At 43.8% G+C, this 21,450-nt stretch overlaps 1 protein-coding gene across 5 annotated transcripts in view; it reads left to right on the forward strand.

The window, feature by feature from the left end:
- LOC108941963 (serine/threonine-protein phosphatase 2A 56 kDa regulatory subunit epsilon isoform-like) overlaps window positions 1–21,450 on the forward strand; it is a 57,102-nt gene that overhangs the window by 18,487 nt on the left and 17,165 nt on the right. The window contains exons 3-15 of one of the 5 annotated variants that reach the window (XR_001966671.2): window positions 3,344–3,540; window positions 10,861–10,962; window positions 11,044–11,136; window positions 11,237–11,367; window positions 11,452–11,511; window positions 11,955–12,063; window positions 12,953–13,006; window positions 13,090–13,140; window positions 13,519–13,638; window positions 13,851–13,978; window positions 14,224–14,325; window positions 14,571–14,969; window positions 15,087–16,232. Coding sequence is in view for 4 of the 5 variants with exons in the window: in XM_018764925.2 (XP_018620441.1) it covers window positions 3,069–3,096; window positions 3,344–3,540; window positions 10,861–10,962; window positions 11,044–11,136; window positions 11,237–11,367; window positions 11,452–11,511; window positions 11,955–12,063; window positions 12,953–13,006; window positions 13,090–13,140; window positions 13,519–13,638; window positions 13,851–13,978; window positions 14,224–14,325; window positions 14,571–14,670 (1,275 nt within the window). In the remaining variant the exon portion in view is untranslated. Of the gene's footprint in view, window positions 1–2,771; window positions 3,097–3,343; window positions 3,541–10,860; window positions 10,963–11,043; window positions 11,137–11,236; window positions 11,368–11,451; window positions 11,512–11,954; window positions 12,064–12,952; window positions 13,007–13,089; window positions 13,141–13,518; window positions 13,639–13,850; window positions 13,979–14,182; window positions 14,326–14,570; window positions 16,233–21,450 lie in introns of those variants that run through there. The other 4 variants (XM_018764925.2, XM_018764923.2, XM_018764924.1 and 1 more) reach the window with 4 other exon arrangements.

The raw sequence follows: 21,450 nt of genomic DNA on the forward strand, positions 1-21,450 counted from the left end.
ATTCCACATACCATGAGTTAAGGCATGTAATTTGTGTAATGGTCATGCCCAAGATATGCATATTTGAGTTACCACAATGTAACTTTGAGGAGTTTTGTTCAGTACTCCAACTTTGCCTTACAAAGCATTTTCTCACTTTTACATGGATTGAATTTGGATGTTGTGCACCATGAGACAACTGAGCAGCACGAGGCATTTACTTTAACATAGGGAGAATATACAGGCTTTTAGCATAAAGGGCTTGCACAATTGTAGTTTTTTGGTTACACCTGCATCCCACTGATGGTGAAGAGCATTCTTCTGTGCTTGATTAGCTAACTTTGGTACATGGACTTAAGCAGAAGGGCAGCTTTGCTTTGTAGTACAGGCAGTCCCCAAATTACAAACGAGTTCCGTTCCTTAATCTGTCTTTGTCAGATTTTGACGTAAGTCAGAACAGTTAGGTACAGTTTGTGTCTAACATCAGTTAGTCAAATGTTTCTTAATATATAGTATATCGTGTAACTTTCTGCGCATAAAAATATGAAAAACACTTCTGGATGCGCACAAACTAACAAAATACAGTAATACAATTTTATGATAATATATACATGTAATTACAGTATAATAGACATAGAAAGAAATAATGTTAATACACTATAATAGTGTGTACACGTAAGTATAAAAAAACATTAAAGAAACTTTAATCTTTTCCAGTGTTTGTGTTTCACCTTTCACTAATCGCTTTATTTCCAGTTTCGTGATCGTTTTCTAATTGTTTTTACAAAAATTTTATATAATACAAAATACAACATTTTTAAAAAAAAAAAAAAAAAAAATTAAAGCCAAATACAGTAACACACACAAGACACCGTTAACAGCAACGGTGGCACAGCGAGTAGCGCTTCTGTCTCTCAGTGCCTGGGTGGTGCAAGAGGATGTGGGTTCAATCCCTGCTCAGGCTGGGTGGAGTGTCATGATCCCCCCCCGGGTCATCTAGTTTCCTCCCACAGTCCAAAGACATGTTGTTCAGGTTTACCTGTAGTGTGTGAGTGACAGAGCGAGTGTGTTCCATGATGTATAGGTGAGTGACTCTTTGTAAGTACTGTATCCAGCAGTGTAAGTCACCTTGGTGTATAGAGTGTGTGGGCTGATAACACTACATAGTATCTGTTGGAAGTTGCTTTGGAGAAAACATCTGCTAAATAAATAAATGTAAACATAGTCTGTGTCATACTGAGCGAGCAGGAGATTGAGGTAGGTTTGTGGACCCAATTGCAAGACCCCTGTCTGTATGTAAGGGAGCAGGTGAGATCAGGGACAGGCATGGGTCAGTTGATGCACAGATGTAGGTCTTGGGGAGAATCAAATGTCGTAGTCGAGGCGATGAAAGTGTCGGGAGCGGGAACAAGGGATTGAGGAGAACGAGGGACATGGAAGGATGGGTTGGTTGTTGTGGGTTCACTCGAGAGTGCTGGAGAGACTAACCAACCAATTACAACAATCGCTTGTCTCGAGTGGGGTTGTGGCGAGCCAGAGCCCATCCCAGAGACATTGGGTGCAAGGCTGAAGGTGTGGGACACCAGTCCATCACAGGGCCACAACTAGTCACCCAGGCACCCAGCCAGGTGAAGGTACTAGAGCAATGGCAGGGCACGTGCCTTGCTCATGGGTACTACAGCTGGAGGCAGGGATTGAACTGTCAACCTTTGGAGCCAAAGACAGCTGCTGTGCTGGAGAGACAGGTTTCTCAAATGAGGTTTGGCAATCAGGACATGCAGGTGCAGCTTCTTTGTACTCCACTGCTCTGATTTCAGGCAGGTGTGGACATGCGAGACGAGGTCATGGGCGTGACAGTCCTACTGAAAAGAAGGAAGTCTTAGTCCTAACTCGGGCTTACGCGTCTACGAACCACTGCAGATGCGCAATGTTTTGATGTGCCTCGCAAAGTAACGCGTGTTTGTCATTAGAACTATTGTACGTAATTTGAATTTTTGAATATTAGGCTTTACATTTAAATTTATTCAACATACTTCTCATAGAAAATTCAGTGTGTCCATTACACACACACACACACACACACACACACACACACACACACACACACACACACATTTTCAGAACCGCTTGTCCCAGATGGGGTCGCGGGGAACCGGAGCCTACCCGGCAACACAAGGCGTAAGGCCGGAGGGGGAAGGGGACACACCCAGGACGGGACGCCAGTCCGCCGCAAGGCACCCCAAGCGGGATTCGAACCCCAGACCCACTGGAGAGCAGGACTGCAGTCCAACCCACTGCACCACCGCACCCCCCCGTGTGTCCATTACATTAGCAGAAATAGAGACATAGATGCAGACGTGTGATTAAGTGCAGTTTCGTTTATATATTTGTTTTTATATTCGTTTTTATATTAAATAGTCTTTTTATAAATTTTTAATTTTACACCGTTTCCTTGTCTTGTGTTTGCGGAAGACCCGACACACCTCCTCTTCACAGATCAAAGGTGCAGGAGGGGGAAGGTGGGGGGTTACTGGCGGTGTTAATCGATGCGTGGAGAGAGGGTCAGAATGGGTGTGGGGTGTGAGACAGGGTTTTTCAAACCCGCAATAAAACTCATTCAAATTGTCGGCCAGCTGCTGATTCGACGCAGTGCTGGGGGATGGTGTCTTGTCGTGATTCCTGATCACCTTCCTAGTAATATATATATATATACAATATATATATATATATACACACACACACACACACACGCACATATATATTTACACGGCATATGTACTGTATATTTTTTTAATAACTGGGGTGATTCGTAACTCGGTTTCGTGCAAATCGGACGTTCGTAACCCAGGGAATTCCTGTAGATGATGTTAGCTAGGGAAAAAATGCGTATTAAGAGTGGTGCTTTTGGCTCATTGCAGTTTATTATTTAGCTCTGTTTATGTGTTTATTCTGAAGTGTAGAACAGGAACCATAATTTTTGCTGTGATTTGTGCATTGACTGAAATACTCCCCATGTGATCTGTGTTTGCTTCTCTTCGGATGTGACATTAAAGAAGGAATCCAGAACACTTTCAGCTTTAATAGAACAGATGGATTTCATGATCTCCTCTGCACATCGTGAGTTAGGCTTCATGGAAATTCTTTGTAATGTTTGCAAAATAAAAGGGAAAAAATCAGTGTCATGCTATGTCCGAGGCATAGGTTTATATTAAAGTGTTTTTATAAATTTTTAATTTTACACCATTGTATTTGCAAAGCAGTGGTTCAACAATTTTATGAAGAATTTTATAATTAAAAATACAGTACAGAACTAATTAAACAGATAAGTGATAAAGCAAACTGATTTGTGTCTGTGCCCTTGCAGACGTGCCAGCACCGGAGCAGCCAGAGCTGTTCCTGAAGAAGCTGCAACAGTGCTGTACCATCTTTGACTTTATGGACACACTTTCAGACTTGAAGATGAAGGAATACAAGCGCTCAATGCTCAATGAACTGGTGGACTACGTCACGGTCAGTCGGGGCTACCTGACTGAGCAGACCTACCCAGAAGTGGTCAAAATGGTGAGCAGAAGGTTGTTCAGGGCTTTACTGGGGTTTTTTTTTATTTTCTTTTTTTTTTGTTTTGAGGGTTCATCATGTTTACACTACCTTCATGCCATGTATATACAGTGCAGCCAAACTCCCCTTTCACATTTATTTTGCAGCTTTATGCTTAACTCTTTATATGCACACACACACATACAATGTCCACAACCACTTGTCCCGAGCGGGGTCAGGGCACCCGTTTAAATCATTATTGTATAGTAAATGAATTTTTCCCCTTAAATCTGCACTCAATACCCCATAATCAAGTTCAAGTAGATTTTTGTCATTCCTCTATATAATTTGTGTATAGTGGAACAAGATGTCGTTTTTCTGGGACCATGGTGCAACACAGAACGGTACGCAAGACTATATAAAGTGCAAATACACAAGTGAGACAAGTGCAGGACAATAAATATACAAAACAGCACATTAGATACACAAGACAATAAATACACAGGTTGTGAACTGTAGTGTTGTAGCAATAAGTCTTAAGTAGCAGCAATGACATGAAAACAGGACTTTAGAAATTTTTGCAAATTTATTAAAAATAAAAAAATGAAAATATCACATTGATGTAAGTATTTAGACCCTTTACTAAGTACTTAGTTGAAGCACCTTTGGCAGCAATTACAACCTTGAGTCTTCTTGGGTATAGCACAACAAGCTTTGCATGCCTGGATCTGGGGATTTTCTACCATTGTTATCTGAAGATCCTCTCCAGCTCTTTCAGTTGGATGGGGACCATTGGGGGACAGCTATTTTCAGGTCTCTCAGAGATATTCCATTGGATTCAAGTCCATGCTCTGGCTGGGCCACTTAAGGACATTCATAGAATTGTCCCTAAGCTTCTCCTCTGTCTTTGCTTTGTGCTTAGGGTCATTGTCCAGTTGGAAGGTGAACCTTCGGCCCAGTCTAAGATCCAGAGAGCTGTGCAGCAGGTTGTGCTTTTATTTTTTTTTTATTCCCCCCCCCCCCCTTAAATTAAGGGTATGCCTGTACTTGGATATCCCTGTTCATTCAACTTTTCCTTGGCATTGACTAGTCTTCCAGTCCCTGCCACTGTAAGACAACCTTATAGCATAATGCTGCCACCACCACTACTGTTGGGATGTTATTGCACGGTGCCTGGTTTCCTTCAGACATGCTGCTTAGAACTGAGGCTAAACAGTTCAGTGTTGCTTTTATCAGACCAGAGAATTGTGTTTCTCACAGTCTGAAAGTCTTAAGTGCCCTTTTTTTTGCACTGAAGAGAGACTTCTGTCTGACTACTCTGTCATAAATCTAAGATCGGTGGAGTGTTGCAGTGATGATAGTCCTTCTGGAAGTTTCTTCCATCTCCATACAGGATTTCTGGAGCTCACCCAGAATTATCATTGTGTACTTGGTCACCTCTCTTACTAAGGCCCTTCTCTCTGATTGCTCAGTTTGCCCGGGCAGCCAGCTCTAGGAAGAGTCATGGTTGTTCCAGACTTCTTCCGTTTAACAATTATGGAAGCCACTGTGCAGGTAATTCCTTTGACCTCATGGCTTGGCTTTTATTCTGATACACACTGTGAGCTGTGGGACCTTATATAGACAGGTGGGCCTTTCCAAATCATGTCCAATCAATTGAGCTTACCACAGGTGGACTCTGAACAAGGTGTAGAAACATTTTAAAGATGATCAATAGAAATGGAGTGCACGTCAGCGATGTTTCAGTTGTCATAGCAAAGGGTCTGTACTTATGTCAGTGTGAGAATAGTTTTTGATTTTTTTTTTTTTTTAAATAATTTACCATTATGGGGCATTGAGTTTAGATTGAAACAATTGTAGCATAAGGCTGAATCATTAAATGTGAAAGAAGTGAAGGGGTCTGAATATTTTTCGAATGCACTGTACACACGTTAGACCTTCATGGTATCTGTTTTCCCAGGTTTTGAAGTTTTTTTTTTTTTTAAATTTTAATTTAAATCTGTCTACTGTCCAGAAATGTCTCTGCAGATTATAAATGATCTGTGTTACTGCACTCAGCCTTTAGATGGCAATACTATGGCAATAATACAGAACATAAACAGAATAAGAGGGTGAGACTACCTTCATTCAGTTCACTTCCACATTGTGTACAGCTTATATGTGGAGTTCGATGTTGGTCATAAGTGATACGAAGAATGTTGTGTATGTTTATGGGATGAATTGTTAAACAGTGAGCATTCAATAGAGATTTGTGGAAACACACACACACACATTTTCAGAGCCTATCCGGCAACACAAGGCGTAAGGCTGGAGGGGGAAGGGGACACACCCAGGACGGGATGCCAGTCCATCGCAAGGCACCCCAAGCGGGACTTGAACCCCAGACCCACCGGAGAGCAGGACTGTGGTCCAACCCACTGCGCCACCGCACCCCCCTTCGTGGAAACATTTTCAGTCATTTTAATTGCTTTTATTTTTAATATAATTCAAGGTTAATAAAATGTTAAAATGAAAGTCTTAAATATTTTATTATAGCTGTGTCCAAGACTTTTATAGTACTTAATCAGTAGAGGCCTTTCTACGTTAATATTTTTGTTGATTGTGTAGATAATTTAAGAAGAAATTGAAAGTGGCCCGAAACAAACATTGCACATGTTATTTGAAGAATTGAAAAGAAGTTTGAGATGTTTTTTTTCTCAGTAATTTTAAATGAGTTTCGTTTCCAACTTAGCTTTTAGTTTAAATATTTAGTGTGTATACACTATATTCACTGAGCACTTCATTAGGAATACCTGTGCAGCTTATTCATGCAATTATCTAATCAGCCAAAAACATGTGGCAGCAGCGCAATGCATAAAATCATGCAGATACAGGTTAGGAGCTTTGTTTAATGTTTACATCAAACACCAGAATGGGGAAAAATTATTGTTGGTGCCAGATGGGCTGCTTTGATTAATTCTGTAACTGCTGATCTCCTTGGATTTTCACACACAACAGTCTCTAGAGTTTAGTGAAAAATGGTGAGGGAAAACAAAAAACATTCACTGGGCAGCAGTTCTGTGGACGGAAATACCTTGTTGATGAAAGAGGGCAGAGGAGAATGATCAGAGCTGACAGAAAGGCTACAGTAACTCAGGTAACCACTCTTTACAACTATGGAGAGCAGAAAAGCATCAGAGAATGCATAACACATTAAACCTTGAGGTGGATTAATAACAGTAGAAGATCATGTCAGGTTCCACTCCTGTTGGCCAAGAACAGAAAGCTGAGGCTGCAGTAGACACAGGCTCACCAAAACTGGACAACTGATGACTAGAAAATCATAGCCTGATCTGATGAATCTTGATTTCTACTAAGGTATGCAGATGGTAGGGTCAGAATTTGGCATCAACATGAGTCCATGGACCCAACCTGCCTTGTGTCAACAGTCCAGGCTGGTGGTAGTGGTGTAATGGTGTGAGGAATGTTTTCGTGGCACACTTTGAGTCTGATATAATACCAATAAATAATTGCTTCAATGAGTATCCGAGTATTGTTACACTGGCCATGTGCATCCCTTTATGGCCACAGTTTATCCATCTTATAATGGCTACTTCCAGCATAATAATGCACCATGCCACAAAGCAAAAGCAGTCTCAAACTGGTTTCATGAACATGACAATGAGTTCAGTGCTCTTCAGTGGCCTTCCAAGTGTCTCTGTCACACACACACACACGTCAGTTTTTATAGACTATATAAAAAGTTTAAAGTGAAGACATTCCTCAAAGTGATCATTTGTTGAGTTTGCATATATATATGGATTTAAATTTGTAACACTGCTATCCTGTAATGATGACTATATTTTTCGAAAGACAGCTGACAGGAGGGAACAGACCCCATCTGGGGCTGCTTTGGACTAGCAACTCAGGGCAGCTGCATCGCTAGCTGTGGCAGCCAGATGGATGCACCCACTATGGCTTCAAATGAACTAAATGATGTAATACCCCACGAGTCAGCGAGAACGGGTGGAAGACGGCTCACAGGTAGATTTATGGCTTCTGATCTTGAAGCGGTGATGTCTATAAGAAGCGAGTTGTACATGGGGGTAGCCAGTTCAGATGGTGATGGAAGGCAATTTCAGGTTTGTGTCTGCAAGTGGAGGAAGGTAACATCAATAAAGGGCCTAAGGATTCACCAGGGAAGGGAAAGGTGCCTGAATGTGGGAGGGCACGGGCCCCATGCTGATGAACGACTTCAATCAGTCGGTTGAAGTCCAGGGGCAGGTTTCACATCAAAGTCTGCAGGATGTCAGTACTCCTGGCATTGAGGAGGCAGGACTGGGCACTGAGTTGCAAAATGATGAAAGCCAGGCAGGTGAGGCTGTGCAGATGGAAGGGAGTAATCCGGGAAAGGAAAAATCAATGTGGCATCAGTCAAAGGTTACGTAGCCAGCAGATAGAGAAGCTGGGATATGGGGTGGTGTAAGTAATGATTTGCTTGCGATTTTAAGATAAAGGGGACAACAGAATTTGATAGATTGGGGGAGGTTATTTCTTGCTATGGGGCAGAGTGATTTGGAGTAATGCAGATGAGGAATAAGGAGCAGCTGGGTGTAGTGAAGTCAGAGTGGTAGGTAGAGGTAGAGAGAGTTATTCAGGAGAGAAGGTAGCTTAGAAGATGGTGGAGGTATTTGTGTTTTGCAGGTAGGTGTAAAGAGTAGACTATATTAAGGAGGGTGGAGGCTTTTAGAAGGAAGAGGAGGAAGAAGGAGCAGGCCAGGGTGGTGTTTTTCAGACATCCTTTTAAATTTGTAAAGGCTTTGTTTGGTAAGAAGTCTGCGATGTTAAATGTGGGGGGAAAAAAGGAGCTGAATGGTTATCTGTGCGAGGTGAATTCTGGTGAAGAGCACGATGGTGGACTTAAGTTACCGGTGGATATCCCATCTGTAGGGGAGATAGGATAGGAAATGGATGTGTGTCCTATGAGGTGGCAAGAGGTGCAAAATATTGTGCAGCAAGCATGGGCCTCCTCAGCACCTGGCCCAAATGGAGTACTATAATGGGTGCACTGGATGTGCTGAAATTTTGTGGAGGTTGATGGCTGTTGTGTAGAAGGGAATAATTGCAGAATCATGGTAGGAGGGATTTTTATTCCTAAGGAAAAGGATGCTGTTGGGGTAGGCCTGTTTAGGCCTATTATCTTTCTCAATGCTAAAGGGAAAACTTTCTTTAGTGTCCTGGCAACAAGGTTGGTAGCATACTTGAAGGCAAACAGGTTGGTTGATACCTCCCTCCATGCAGAAGGTAAAGCTTCTGGGATGCTAAGGGTGCTTTGGTGAAAACCTGCTTTGGAGACATTGTTTTGTTTTAGTAAAAGAAAACAAGTTGGAGGTTGGAATTGTGGCTGGATGTACAATTTTGTTGTTGGCTTTTGCAATGACAGTGGAAGTTTTAAGGGCTTCCAAATGAGCTGTTGGCAGTGAGAGGCTGCGAGATGGGATGCGCATACCCATTAGAGCATTTATGGATGATTTACGGCTACGGCCCCTTGTACTCATCGTTTGTTGCCTAAGCTCAATGCTAAGTTGAAGGTTAAGCCAAGTAAATCGAGGAGTCTCTTGATCATTGGTAGGAAGGTGGTGGAGAAGTTTTGTATTGATGAGGAAGTAATTCCATCTATTTTTGAAAAGCCAGTTAAGAACCTGGGTAGGTGGTATAGTTCTGTGTTAAGTGATAAGGAGCAGGTTGTGTCACTAAGGGAGGTGGTTGTGGAAGGGGTAAAGAGCATTGATGCTTCCCTCCTGCCTGGGAAATTGAAGTTGTGGAGTCTGCAGTTTAGGCTGTTGCCACGCATTAAGTGGCTCCTTATATGAATTTTTTTTCTCTGGAAGGTTGAGAAACTCAAACAGATTATTAGTAAGGTGTTAAAGCACCTGGTAGTGCCACACTGTTGAAATTGTATAGTATTGTATTGTAAGCTGCTGGCTGATGTGGGTTCCAGGTGCCACAGGTTATTATGGCTACTTGATTGCATCCAGATATGGTGTTATTCCAAGTGTGAGCGGATCGTGTACTTTGTAGAATTAACAATGCCATTCAAGGATGCTATTGGGGAGGTATACAAGTGGAAACTTAAAGTATGTGGATCTGGTGGTAGAGGCAAGAAACCATGGGTGGTAGGTTCTTGTAGACCAGACCAGTAGAGGTAGGTTGTAGGGGGTTTGTGGCTAAATGTGGTGTTTTGTTGTTAGGGTATTAAGGGTGGTGGGGAAGGACCTGTCTGAGACTGCTGAGAAATCCAGTCAGTTGTTATGGATGAGAAGAGAGCAGAGTAGTTGGGATTACAGGTTGGAGGGAGATGTGTAGTGGTGGTAAAATTAGTGGCAGGTGGCTGGTGATGGGAGGCAGCTGGTTATAATTACGGAGTTATAGCCTTAATTAGGGTAGTTTGTCTATGAAGGTGGTGTGTTTTGAAGGTATGTAGGGATCTGTGGTTTAATTGGTTGTTGAGTTTGTGGAGTTGCAGTATTTGTTGAGGGTGAAGGGCAACTAACATGTGTGAAGGGGGGTGGCTCTGGGATGCCAGACTGCACTGTTGAGCCTTTTGGAGGTGTCGTGGGTTTAATTCAGCGAAACACTAACGAAGGGAGGTGCAAGTTAAGCTGTTTGGTCTTGAGTCATGGAGGAATATAATGGCAATGCTCGTTGTTGTTCTCTGTGGCTTCATGGTGAGGTTGGTTGGGCTGGGTTCTTGTGTACAGCTATTGTAATATACGTGTGGGCTGTAATATCTTGTCCTGTGTATCTTGAATCAATGTTTGGGTAATTACCACTTTGTTGTTTTTTGCTGATTAAGGCTATGTGGTGGCTCATCGGGTAGTGTTGTAACCTCACAGCATTGGTACTGGAATTTGGGTACGTCTCCGCATGTGCTTGCTGTGTTTGCGTGATTCCTCCAAGTACTCTGGATTTCCTAACATTCCAGAGACTGCTGTTGTCTGGCCTAATGCCTCATCTTCTAAAACTGGTTTGGGTGAGTGGTTTGAAAATGGATAGATATTAATGACCTTGTTTTTTTTTTTAAACCTGAAACATCTTAAGATGTCAAGACAGCTACACTGAAAATGGGAAGCCATTCTGGATATTCCTGCTGTTGATTTAAGCTTGATATTTTTTTTATTACATTCTTGTCCCATGAAAGCAGCATCAGTCGGAGTGCTCTCAAAGCAGGAAAACTTATTAGTCCAGTCTTTAATTTTTCTTATCGGGGTTCACTTGGGTATTTATAGTCCAGGGTTCTTAAGAGACAAGGTTGCCATTGAGAGACAGGTATTCAGAGAGACTTTCCCGTTTACACTTTTCTAGGTGTCCTGCAATATTTTCCGGACCCTTCCTCCGAGTGAAAGTAATGAATTTGACCCAGAGGAGGATGAACCAACACTTGAGGCTTCATGGCCACACTTGCAGGTAATGACTGTCACAAAATGCTCTGAAAGATGGCAGATTAATTGGTCCTGCACTGGGATAATCAGTTTTGTCTTTTCATAGCTTGTCTATGAGTTCTTCATACGATTCTTGGAGAGTCAAGAATTCCAACCCAGCATTGCCAAAAAATACATAGACCAGAAATTTGTATTACAGGTGAGCTCTGGTATATATATTCTGTGTGTGTGTGTGTGTGTGTGTGTCATAGTCTGACTGTGTGTGATTTGTACTGGAAGATTTTTGTTCTCTGCTTCAGCTTCTGGACCTCTTTGATAGCGAAGACCCCCGGGAGAGGGACTACCTGAAGACGGTCTTACACAGAATTTATGGGAAATTCTTGGGGCTGAGGGCTTTTATACGAAAACAGATTAATAATATTTTTCTACGGTAAGTAGCAAAAACTAGTTGTTGTGGACAAGGTTCTTGGACTTTATTTTTTAAATGACACCTGCCTGTTCTTCCTTCGGACAGATTTGTTTATGAAACTGAGCACTTCAGTGGGGTTGCTGAACTCCTGGAGATCCTGGGAAGGTACTTGGTTACTTTGCCTCTCAGGCAAACATAGTGGAAGGCTCTCCCACATAAATGACAATTAGTATTGAGGTCAGGGGTATAGCTAGGAATTCTAGAACCCCCTGAAAGAACATTGCTCTGTGTCCCCATTTTCTTAAATAATTACTGCTAGAATTTTCATGGGGCCTCTCCAGGTATGGGATGCTAGAATTACCACCATTTATCCCACTATGACAGCACTGGCTGCAGTTATTGTAGCATCCTTTAAGGCACCAGTGCAGTATCTGCAAGGTCATGTACTGTTTTTAGAGATTACATTTGTGTTAGTGATTTATATGGTGTATAGTCATTTTTTCAAAATGAATGATTGTTGGGGGTCCTTGCTGAGGTGTGACAACTGACTGGATGAGACCCTTGATCAGGTGCATCAGTGACAATATGTGGCTCTTCCATTCTCGCAGCATCATCAATGGCTTTGCTCTTCCTCTGAAGGCAGAGCACAAACAGTTTCTTGTCAAGGTGCTGATCCCACTGCACACTGTCAGGAGCCTCTCCCTCTTCCATGCACAGGTACAGGAGTTTGTCTCTCGGGTTCTTTTGAGTACTGTATATGTATTTTTATAAGTGCTGTTTGCTTTGTGTGTCTGTCTTGCATTGTAATTTTTGCCCATTTCACTCACCGTACAGGATACAGTCCATACACTCCCATTATGTCACTGGTCTACCATTTTGCATATGATTCATCATTAACAATATCAGTGTTTACGGAGAGCCAGTATTACCAACTGATAAATTTTAAACCCTGGACAGCAACTCCCCCCCCTCCCATGGCTTGTTGCCTAGGTTGATATTCACTTTTGCTTGTTGCTTGTTTCAGTCTGATTTATTGTTGCTGTTGTCTTTACTTTTTTGAAGTGTATTCCCTGTTCATTGTAAATATTAGTCACTTATTTTGTGGCTGTGATGCCTTTTGTGTTCGCTAAGCCTTCACATCTTGAAGGAAAAGTGAACAGGTAACATTACATGGCAAACACCTGGCGCACACAGGTTTGTTTCTACTTTGTCTAGACACACTAAGTTAGGGGCACGTGCTACCCTTGTACTTCGGCTTTTATAGTACTATAGGTTAGTTAGGGAACATGAACATGCCAAAGATTTTCCTTTGTTAGGCCCAATTGCACTCATTCAGAACGGTTTGGCTTCGATATATTCGGCACCGCTCGTGTTTTTCCCTTGTTTGGCTGTTTGTATACTCCTATCCTCATTCTTGTGCGTGGCAAATCCCACCTTTTATTTCTTTGTTCCTTCATTCCCCTGTCCCTTTCCAAAGTTCACCAGTGTCCAAACACTTATTGTTCCACCCCTAGACAACCTAGGGTTGTAATAATGTAAATGTATTTTAAAAAATTCTTCTGTAGTAAGATGTGATGTGCTTCACCAGTTTTAATTTTCTTTTCAGTTGGCTTACTGTATTGTACAGTTCCTAGAGAAGGACCCAACGCTAACCGAACCAGTACGTTATTCATATGTCATTAAGCCAGCACTTATTTGCAGTAAGTAGTTTTTACTGTTGGTAATTACTTTGACTTTATTTAGGTCATCAGAGGATTGCTGAAGTTCTGGCCGAAAACCTGTAGTCAAAAAGAGGTAACAATCCCATGATGATCAGCGCTTATGTCATTTGTCCCTCCATGCTTTTGGTTTTTCTCGTATTTCGTACTGTGCACATTCTGTGTTAAAGATTAGCTCAGTTCCTTTACTTCTGACTTTGAATTCATGTACAACCAAAGCTTTTCTGGGTGCCCCTTATAATTGAAAGGTCCAAATGTGGGTACCAGTTTGAAAGGTCTATTAGCAGTTACAGGTTCCTTAACCCTTAGACACAAGTGCAGTTCTATTTTTAAGTTGCATAAACAGGCAATGCAGACTGCTGCATTGTTGTATTAGGAAGGTGAGATGGTGTTCACAGCTGTCACTTAGTATTCTTTTGTTGGCTGTCCTTAACATACTGTTGCCCTCGTCCAGGTAATGTTCCTGGGGGAGCTTGAAGAGATTCTAGATGTGATTGAGCCTACACAGTTTGTCAAGATCCAGGAGCCCCTTTTCAAGCAGATCTCAAAATGTGTCTCCAGCCCACACTTCCAGGTGAGGCACCAAGTCATTTTCTGCACCACAGTAAATTAGTCTAGCTGTAGCTAGTCACACTAATTTCTCTCTGAAACAGTATGAATGGGCGAGCCAAAAGGCCCTGTCTGTGTACAGGTCATAGCAGATGGCTTTGTTCACACGTGTTAAGAACCTGATCTCAGGTGAAATGCAGTGTATGTAATCCTGTAGAGGTTTGCTGACATTTACAGGTGTCTGAGCGAGCCTTGTACTACTGGAACAATGAGTACATCATGAGCTTGATTGAGGAGAACTCTAGTGTCATCTTGCCGATCATGTTTGCCAGCCTGTACAGGATTTCCAAGGAGCACTGGAATCCGTGAGTTACCCATCCATCTGTGAGCTTTGTTTAATGGGGGTTTAACAGTGCTCTCGAAGTGCTGGAATTCAGAAAAGATGTCATATGATTTCCTTTCAGATTTCTTGCTGTGGCTTTTGTGTTTTCTGTGTATCTTGCTTTTCACCACAGCTGTTGAGGGAAGTTGTAAGTATAGATTAATAATGTGAATTTTCCTTTCTTCAGTTCCCAGCAGCCTCTTTCCTCTTTATATTTAAACCCTTTAGGGCAATTGTAGCTCTTGTCTACAATGTACTCAAAGCATTTATGGAGATGAACAGCTTGCTGTTTGATGAACTCACAGCAACCTACAAGTCTGAACGTCAACGGTAAGAACTTCTTGACATGGTTGACGAAAGGACTATGGACATGCCAAAACAGTGTTACACAAATAGCTATTTTTTGGGTGCTTTACAGCATAAATGTTGTATATTTTAGATGTATGCAGGCTTATGACACAGACATACACATTGTTTAACCTGTCAGCAAACTGAGTGCACTGAGGGATTGATGTTCTAAGGAGTGGAAGGGTCTGTGTGCATCATCTTGCTATGACAAGTCCTTACTTCTACAGTGAGAAGAAGAAAGAGAAAGAGCGTGAGGAGCTCTGGAAGAAGCTGGAGGACTTAAAGCTAAAGAGGGGCATCTGCAGTGATAGTGTCATCCCCACTTAACTCACAGATGCCCTGTGCCAGATAGGCTTTTTCTCCCATATTGTGCAACTTACTTTATAATTCACATCAGTTTCAACATCACTGTAAATAACTTTTCCCTAAAGTTTTGCTGAAGAAAAAAATCAGAAAATACAAAAATTTGTGGGGGTTAAACTGGCTTTGGACTGCCAAACTTGAACTTTTTTTTTTTTTTAAAGAAAAAAAAAAAAAAAAGATTTTGACTGCATCAACCCTTGCCCTCCCGAAGATTTCCTGCACCCTTACTTCTGAGATACGTTTGTACCTTTTCATCAATCAAGGTAACCATTTTTACTGAGCCCACATAACCCTCCCAAAGGCAATGAGCCTTTATTGTGGTCCTGCATATAATGGATGCAGCCTCCCCTATTGTGGCTTACCTCAACCTCTACTTGTAGGAAAACTGCTGCTCTCAGTATAGAAAACAAGACTGGGAATGAAAAGTCCCCATAGAACATTGCATTGAAGGCCATCAACCAGGTCTGTGTGAATCCAAGCAGAAATATAAAAAAGCATTTTTCTCCAGAATTTTTTTCCATGAGTTACTTCACGGCGTATGCGTACATCAACCAAAACAAGTTGTTTTTCAGTAACACAAAAAAATCTTCAGTATCAACTGCTGCTGATTTGGTATTGCTATTAACATGAAATAACTTCAGCCTCCAGTTTCCATGATATGTTGTAACTTGTGGGAGGGAGCAGTGTGTGTGGTGTTCACTTTGCTAAGAATTTACCAATTAAGTGCAGTATACTGATACTTTTAGCAATTCAGATTATATTTTAATAAGGACTTTGAAGAAGTATCAAATAAAAAGTATTGAAATAAGACCTATTTTTCTTCCCCTTTGATCTTTTTTTTTTTTATGCTGGGGGGGGTGTGCTGAGGGAAGGGTTTTTCAAGGGGATCTGAAGAGGGCTCTTGGTTGGATACACAGTACTGTCTGCATTGACCTGTCTGCTTCAGAATGGCCTGGATACAATGTGATTTTGAGGAGTTGGGTATAAGGAGAAAATGTAATTTTACAAAATTATATTAAACAATTTTGTGATAAAGCAAATGTGCTGAATGTTTTATTTTAGAAGCCTGCGTAGAATCCCATCTATCTTATGGTCGGTGCGTGTGGATGATGTATACTTAAAAGTAGCTGAGCACCAGGTATTTGTCAGGACAGTAGGTTTAGGACCTCCAACAGAGTCATCTTGCATCACATAACTTCTGTGCTCTGTCAGATTTGCCATGTGTTTTTATGTGATCATCTATTTCACCAGTTCACAATTTTTATGACATTCAAGCTGGACACCCTTCTGCTTCAGATACTGTGCCCAGGCAAGCATTAGCATTGTCCACTTGAGAGGCTGTTGACATCAGTTCAAAGAAGCATAATCAAAAACTGTTGAAATGTAGAAGTGTTTGTGAGCAAGAATTGTATCTTGATTACTGGTATCATAGTGGTTAGTTGCTGCAGTTGGACCCAGAAGTCACAAGTTTTATTCCCACCTTGTTGAATCCCTAGGTTCTTACTGTAAAATTGCTCCATTAAAAATTGCCCACCTGTATAAATTGACAATTGTAGGATGCTGAACATTGTAATCTGTGTTGAAGAGCATCAGCTAAATGCATATCAATGATAAATGACAAGTAGTAATTGGATTGAGATTTTTTCCATTGTTGCATGTTATGACAGCAGGGGTAAGAAGGGACTAATTGATATGGGAATTGCAAGACACAGGAGCTGTCACTAATGCCTATGAAAGCAATAGTCTTCCTGATATTTTTTGTTTTAATTAGAATTTTAATAAAATATGTACTGAATAGAACATGAGGGATGACAAGCTACATAATCACTTGAAAATTGAATGTATGCAGTATGTTGTTTGGCATGCAAACCTGGAATAGTCTGACTGAAGTATACTTGGCAAATGTTTCTTCCAACATATGTAAGTGAATCAAAAACGGAAGATCCTTAGATATAAACACAGAGCTGTCAAACCACAATTTCACGAGTACTCTTCTTGCTGGCTAACTTTACATCAGGATGTAAAGATTAGGAGTGTGTGAGAAAGATGTTTTGAGAGCCTTGAATACTGAGAGAGCTGATTCCACTACACTGGAACCAGAACTGGGAGTCCTCATTACCTAACCTAAATTACTCCTGAGAGTTTTATATAACCTCCAGGATGTTGCTAAATAAAAATGCAGTATTCATTTAAGTGGCTTAAGCTGAGATCATTCTGTCTGGGTGTCATGGAATGCTGGCTGACAAAGACAGCTGAGGTGATAATCCTATATTTTAGTTGAACTGCACTATCAATTTTTACAGTGACACAGAGCACAAAAAAAGGCAAAAGATAAATATATAGTTGGCAATACATTAAAGCTGTTATTGTTCATATGTGATATTTTCTTGTGCATTTACACTTACTCATTGTGTAGATGCTTTTCTCCAAAGCAATGTACACCCCACAGAAGAATACAATGTGCTTTACATCAACAGAAAGACTTAGATGCAGATGGGAGTCTAAAGCACACCATATGTACCGGTGAACATCACACAAGTAGCTGCATAAAGGTTATCTAAATCGATAGTTCTTAATCACATTGCCCTTTTCACTGCTGATGACTTTGTTTTTCAGAGACAAAGTCAACACAATCATGGATAAGTTCAGCATCACCCTGTCCTGTTCGTGCTGGACTTCCCTGCGAAGTCACGCTCTCTGAATTCAAGCCGCTCTCTGAATCTGAAATCTGACTACCTGATATCACACAGAGCCACCACCTGCTCGGTTGATCCGATTGTCACTCGAACAGACCAACTCCCCACAGCTCTTCACCATCTCCAAAATCATCAACTCCTCACTCTCCTTTGGCTGCTGCTCATCTGCCTTCAATACTACCCTCACTTCACCTCTGGTATAATAAAAAAAAAAAACTTTGCATCCTAACTCAGTCCAGAACTACAGGTCAGTCTACCTCCTTTCCTTTCTGTCCAAAGCTCTGGAACGGGTGACCTGTTATGAACTATCTGAATTCCTCGAAGGATACCAGTCGGGATTTAAAGTTGGTCACTCCACGGAGACAACACTCCTGGCAGTCTTTGATGCTCTCTAGTCAGCTAGAGCGGCTTCCCTCTCTTTGGTCCTCATCGTCCTCGACCTGTCTACAGCATTCGACACTATCAAACATCAGATTCTACTCTCCTCTCTTAGTCATCTTGGGATCAAAGGAATGGCACTAAGATGGTTCAAATCCTACCTATCTGACAGTTCTTCTCCTCTGCCTCTCTCAACTGGTGTCACACAGGGCTCAGTACTAGGTCCTCTGCTCTTCTTGATCTACAACTCCTCCCTCGGCCCTGTCATCGCCTTCCATGGATTCAAATACCACTGATATTTTCATTATACATAGCTCTTCCTCACCTTTCTTCTTGGAGCATCAGACATTTCCACACACATCGCTGCTTGCCTGTTGGACATCTCTGCATGGATGCCTGATCACCACCTACAACTCAACCTCTCCAAAACAGAGATCCTACACCTCCCAGCTGGCCTGTCTTGATCTCTTGATCAAATTAGATAATTCACTCATTTTGCCTACCTCCTCAGCTAAGAGTCTGGGAGTGATGATAGGCTTGAGTCAATCTTTCTCTCAGCGCATTGAAGCCACAACCTGGACCTGCAAACACATCCTGCATAACATCCATAGGATCTGTCCTTACTCACAACAGACTCTGCCCAACTACTTGTACAAGCCATGGTGACATCCCATCATAACCAGAGTCTAGCTGACTAGAGAACATCTGACACCGCCAGGAGTGCCATCTCAATTCAATTGAAGATTTTGTCACGTACGCAGTTATGCACGCATGCAACCCGTAGTGAAATGTTAATCTAGTCAGCTCTGTAGACTGTACAAACAAGACCGACCATCCATCCATCCATCTTCCTCCGCTTATCCAGGACCGGGTCGCAGGGGCAGTAGTCCGAGCAGAGCCCCCCCAGACTTCCCTCTCCCCGCACACCTCCTCCAGCTCCTCTGGAGGAACCCCAAGGCGTTCCCAGGCCAGCTGGGAGACGTAGTCTCTCCAATGTGTCCTGGGTCTGCCCCGAGGCCTCCTCCCAATGGGACATGCCCGGAACACTTCCCCAGGGAGGCGTCCAGGAGGCATCGGGAACAGATGCCCGAGCCACCTCAACTGGCTCCTCTCAATGCAGAGGAGCAGCGGCTCTACTCCGAGCTCCTCCTGGGTGACTGAGCTCCTCACCCTATCCCTAAGGGTGCGCCCAGCCACTCTGCGGAGGAAACTCATTTCTGCCGCTTGTATCCGCGATCTCATTCTTTCGGTCGTGATCCAGAGTTCATGACCATAGGTGAGGGTAGGAACGTAGATCGACCGGTAAATTGAGAGCTTCGCCTTACGACTCGGCTCCTCCTTCACCACAACAGGTACGTTACTGCGGACGCCGATCCGTCTGTCAACCTGCCGCTCCATTTTTCCCTCACTCGTGAACAAGACCCCGAGATACTTGAACTCCTCCACTTGAGGGAGGAGCTCCCCCCTAACCCGGAGGGGGCAATCCACCTTTTTCCGACTGAGAACCATGGCCTCGGATTTGGAGGTGCTGATTCTCATCCCCGCCGCTTCGCACTTGGCTGCAAACCTCTCCAGTGCACGCTGTAAGTCTTGATTCGATGAAGCCAACAGGATCATATTGTCTGCAAAAAGCGGAGACGAGATCCTGCGGCCACCAAAACAGACACTCTCCGTTCCTTGGCTGCGCCTAGAAATTCTGTCCATGAAGAAAATGAACAGAATCGGTGACAAAGAGCAGCCCTGGCGGAGTCCAACATGCACCAGGAACAGGTCTGACTTACTGCCGGCAATGCGAACCAAGCTCCTGCTCCGGTCATACAGGGAACGAACAGCCCGTAGCAGCGAGCCCCGAACCCCATAATCCCGAAGTACCTCCCATAGGATGCCACGAGGGACATGGTCGAATGCCTTCTCCAGGTCCACAAAACACATATGGACTGGTTGGGCAAACTCCCATGAATCCTCCAACACCCTAGTGAAGGTGTAGAGCTGGTCCAGTGTTCCATGGCCCGGGCGAAAACCACATTGCTCCTCCTGAATCCGAGGTTCGACTATCGGTCGGATTCTCCTCTCCAGTACCCTGGCATAGACTTTCCCAGGGAGGCTAAGGAGTGTGATCCCCCTGTAGTTGGAACACAATCTCCGGTCCCCCTTCTTAAAAAGAGGGACCACCACCCCGGTCTGCCAGTCCAGCGGCACCGTTCCCGAGCTCCACGCAATGCTGCAGAGGTGTGTCAGCCAAGACAGCCCCGCAACATCCAGAGACTTGAGAAACTCGGGGCGGCTCTCATCCACCCCCGGAGCCTTGCTACCGAGGAGTTTTTTGACTACCTCAGCAACTTCAGCCAGGGTAATGGACGAGTCTCCCTCCGAGTCCCCGGCCTCAGCTTCCTCTACAGAAGGCGTGTCGGAGGGATTGAGGAGATCCTCAAATTACTCCTTCCACTGCCCGAGGACATCCTCAGTTGAGGTCAGCAGCGCACCACTTCCACTGTAAACAGTGTTGGCGGAACACCGCTTCCCCCTTCTGAGTCGCCAGACGGTTTGCCAGAATCTCTTTGAGGCCGACCGAAAGTCTTCCTCCATGGCCTCACCGAACTCCTCCCAGGCCCGAGTTTTTGCTGCAGCGACTGCCAGAGCCGCGTTCCGTCTGGCCCGCCGGTACCCGTCAGTTGCTTCAGGAGTCCCATGAGCCAGCCAGGTCCGATAGAACTCCTCCTTCAGCTTGACGGCATCCCTTACTTCCGGTGTCCACCACCGTGTTCGGGATTGCCGCCGCAACAGACGCCGGAGACTTTATGGCTGCAGCTTCGAACCGCCGCCCCGAGAATGGAGGTGTGGAACATAGTCCATTCGGACTCAGTGTCCCCAGTCTTCCTTGGGACATGGTTGAAGCTCTGTTGGAGGTGGGAGTTGAAGATCTCTCTGACAGGGGCCTCCGCCAAACGTTCCCAACAGAGCCTCACTATGCGTTTGGGCCTGCCAGGTCTGTCCAGCTTTTTCCCCCGCCATTGAATCCAACTCACCACCAGGTGGTGATCAGTTGACAGCTCAGCCCCTCTCTTCACCCAAGTGTCCAAGACATATGGCCGAAGATCAGAAGAAGCGACTACAAAGTCGATCATCGACCGCCGGCCTAGGGTGTCCTGGTGCCAAGTGCACTGATGGACATCCTTATGCATGAACATGGTGTTTGTTATGGACAAACCGTGACTAGCACAGAAATCCAATAACAACTCACCGCTCGGGTTCAGATCAGGGAGGCCGTTCCTCCCAATCACGCCCCTCCAGGTGTCACTGTCGCTGCCCACGTGGGCGTTAAAGTCCCCCAGTAGAACGACAGAGTCCCCAGTGGGAGCGCTTTCCAGTACGCTCCCCAGGGACTCTAAAAAGGCTGGGTACTCTGCATTGCTGCTAGGCGCATAAGCACAAATGACAGTGAGAGACCATTCCCTGACCCGAAGGCGTAGGGAGATGACCCTCTCATTCACCGGGGTAGACTCCAACACATGGTGGCTGAACTGGGGGGCTATTAATAAGCCCACGCCCGCCGCCTCTCACCCTGGGCAACGCCAGAATAGTGGAGAGTCCACCCCTGGTCGAGAAGAGTGGTTCCGGAACCCAAGCTGTGAGTGGAAGTGAGCCTGACTATATCTAGACAGTATCTCTC

The sequence above is a fragment of the Scleropages formosus genome, chromosome 21 (genome assembly GCF_900964775.1).
Source record: "Scleropages formosus chromosome 21, fSclFor1.1, whole genome shotgun sequence".
Lineage (NCBI taxonomy): Eukaryota > Metazoa > Chordata > Actinopteri > Osteoglossiformes > Osteoglossidae > Scleropages > Scleropages formosus.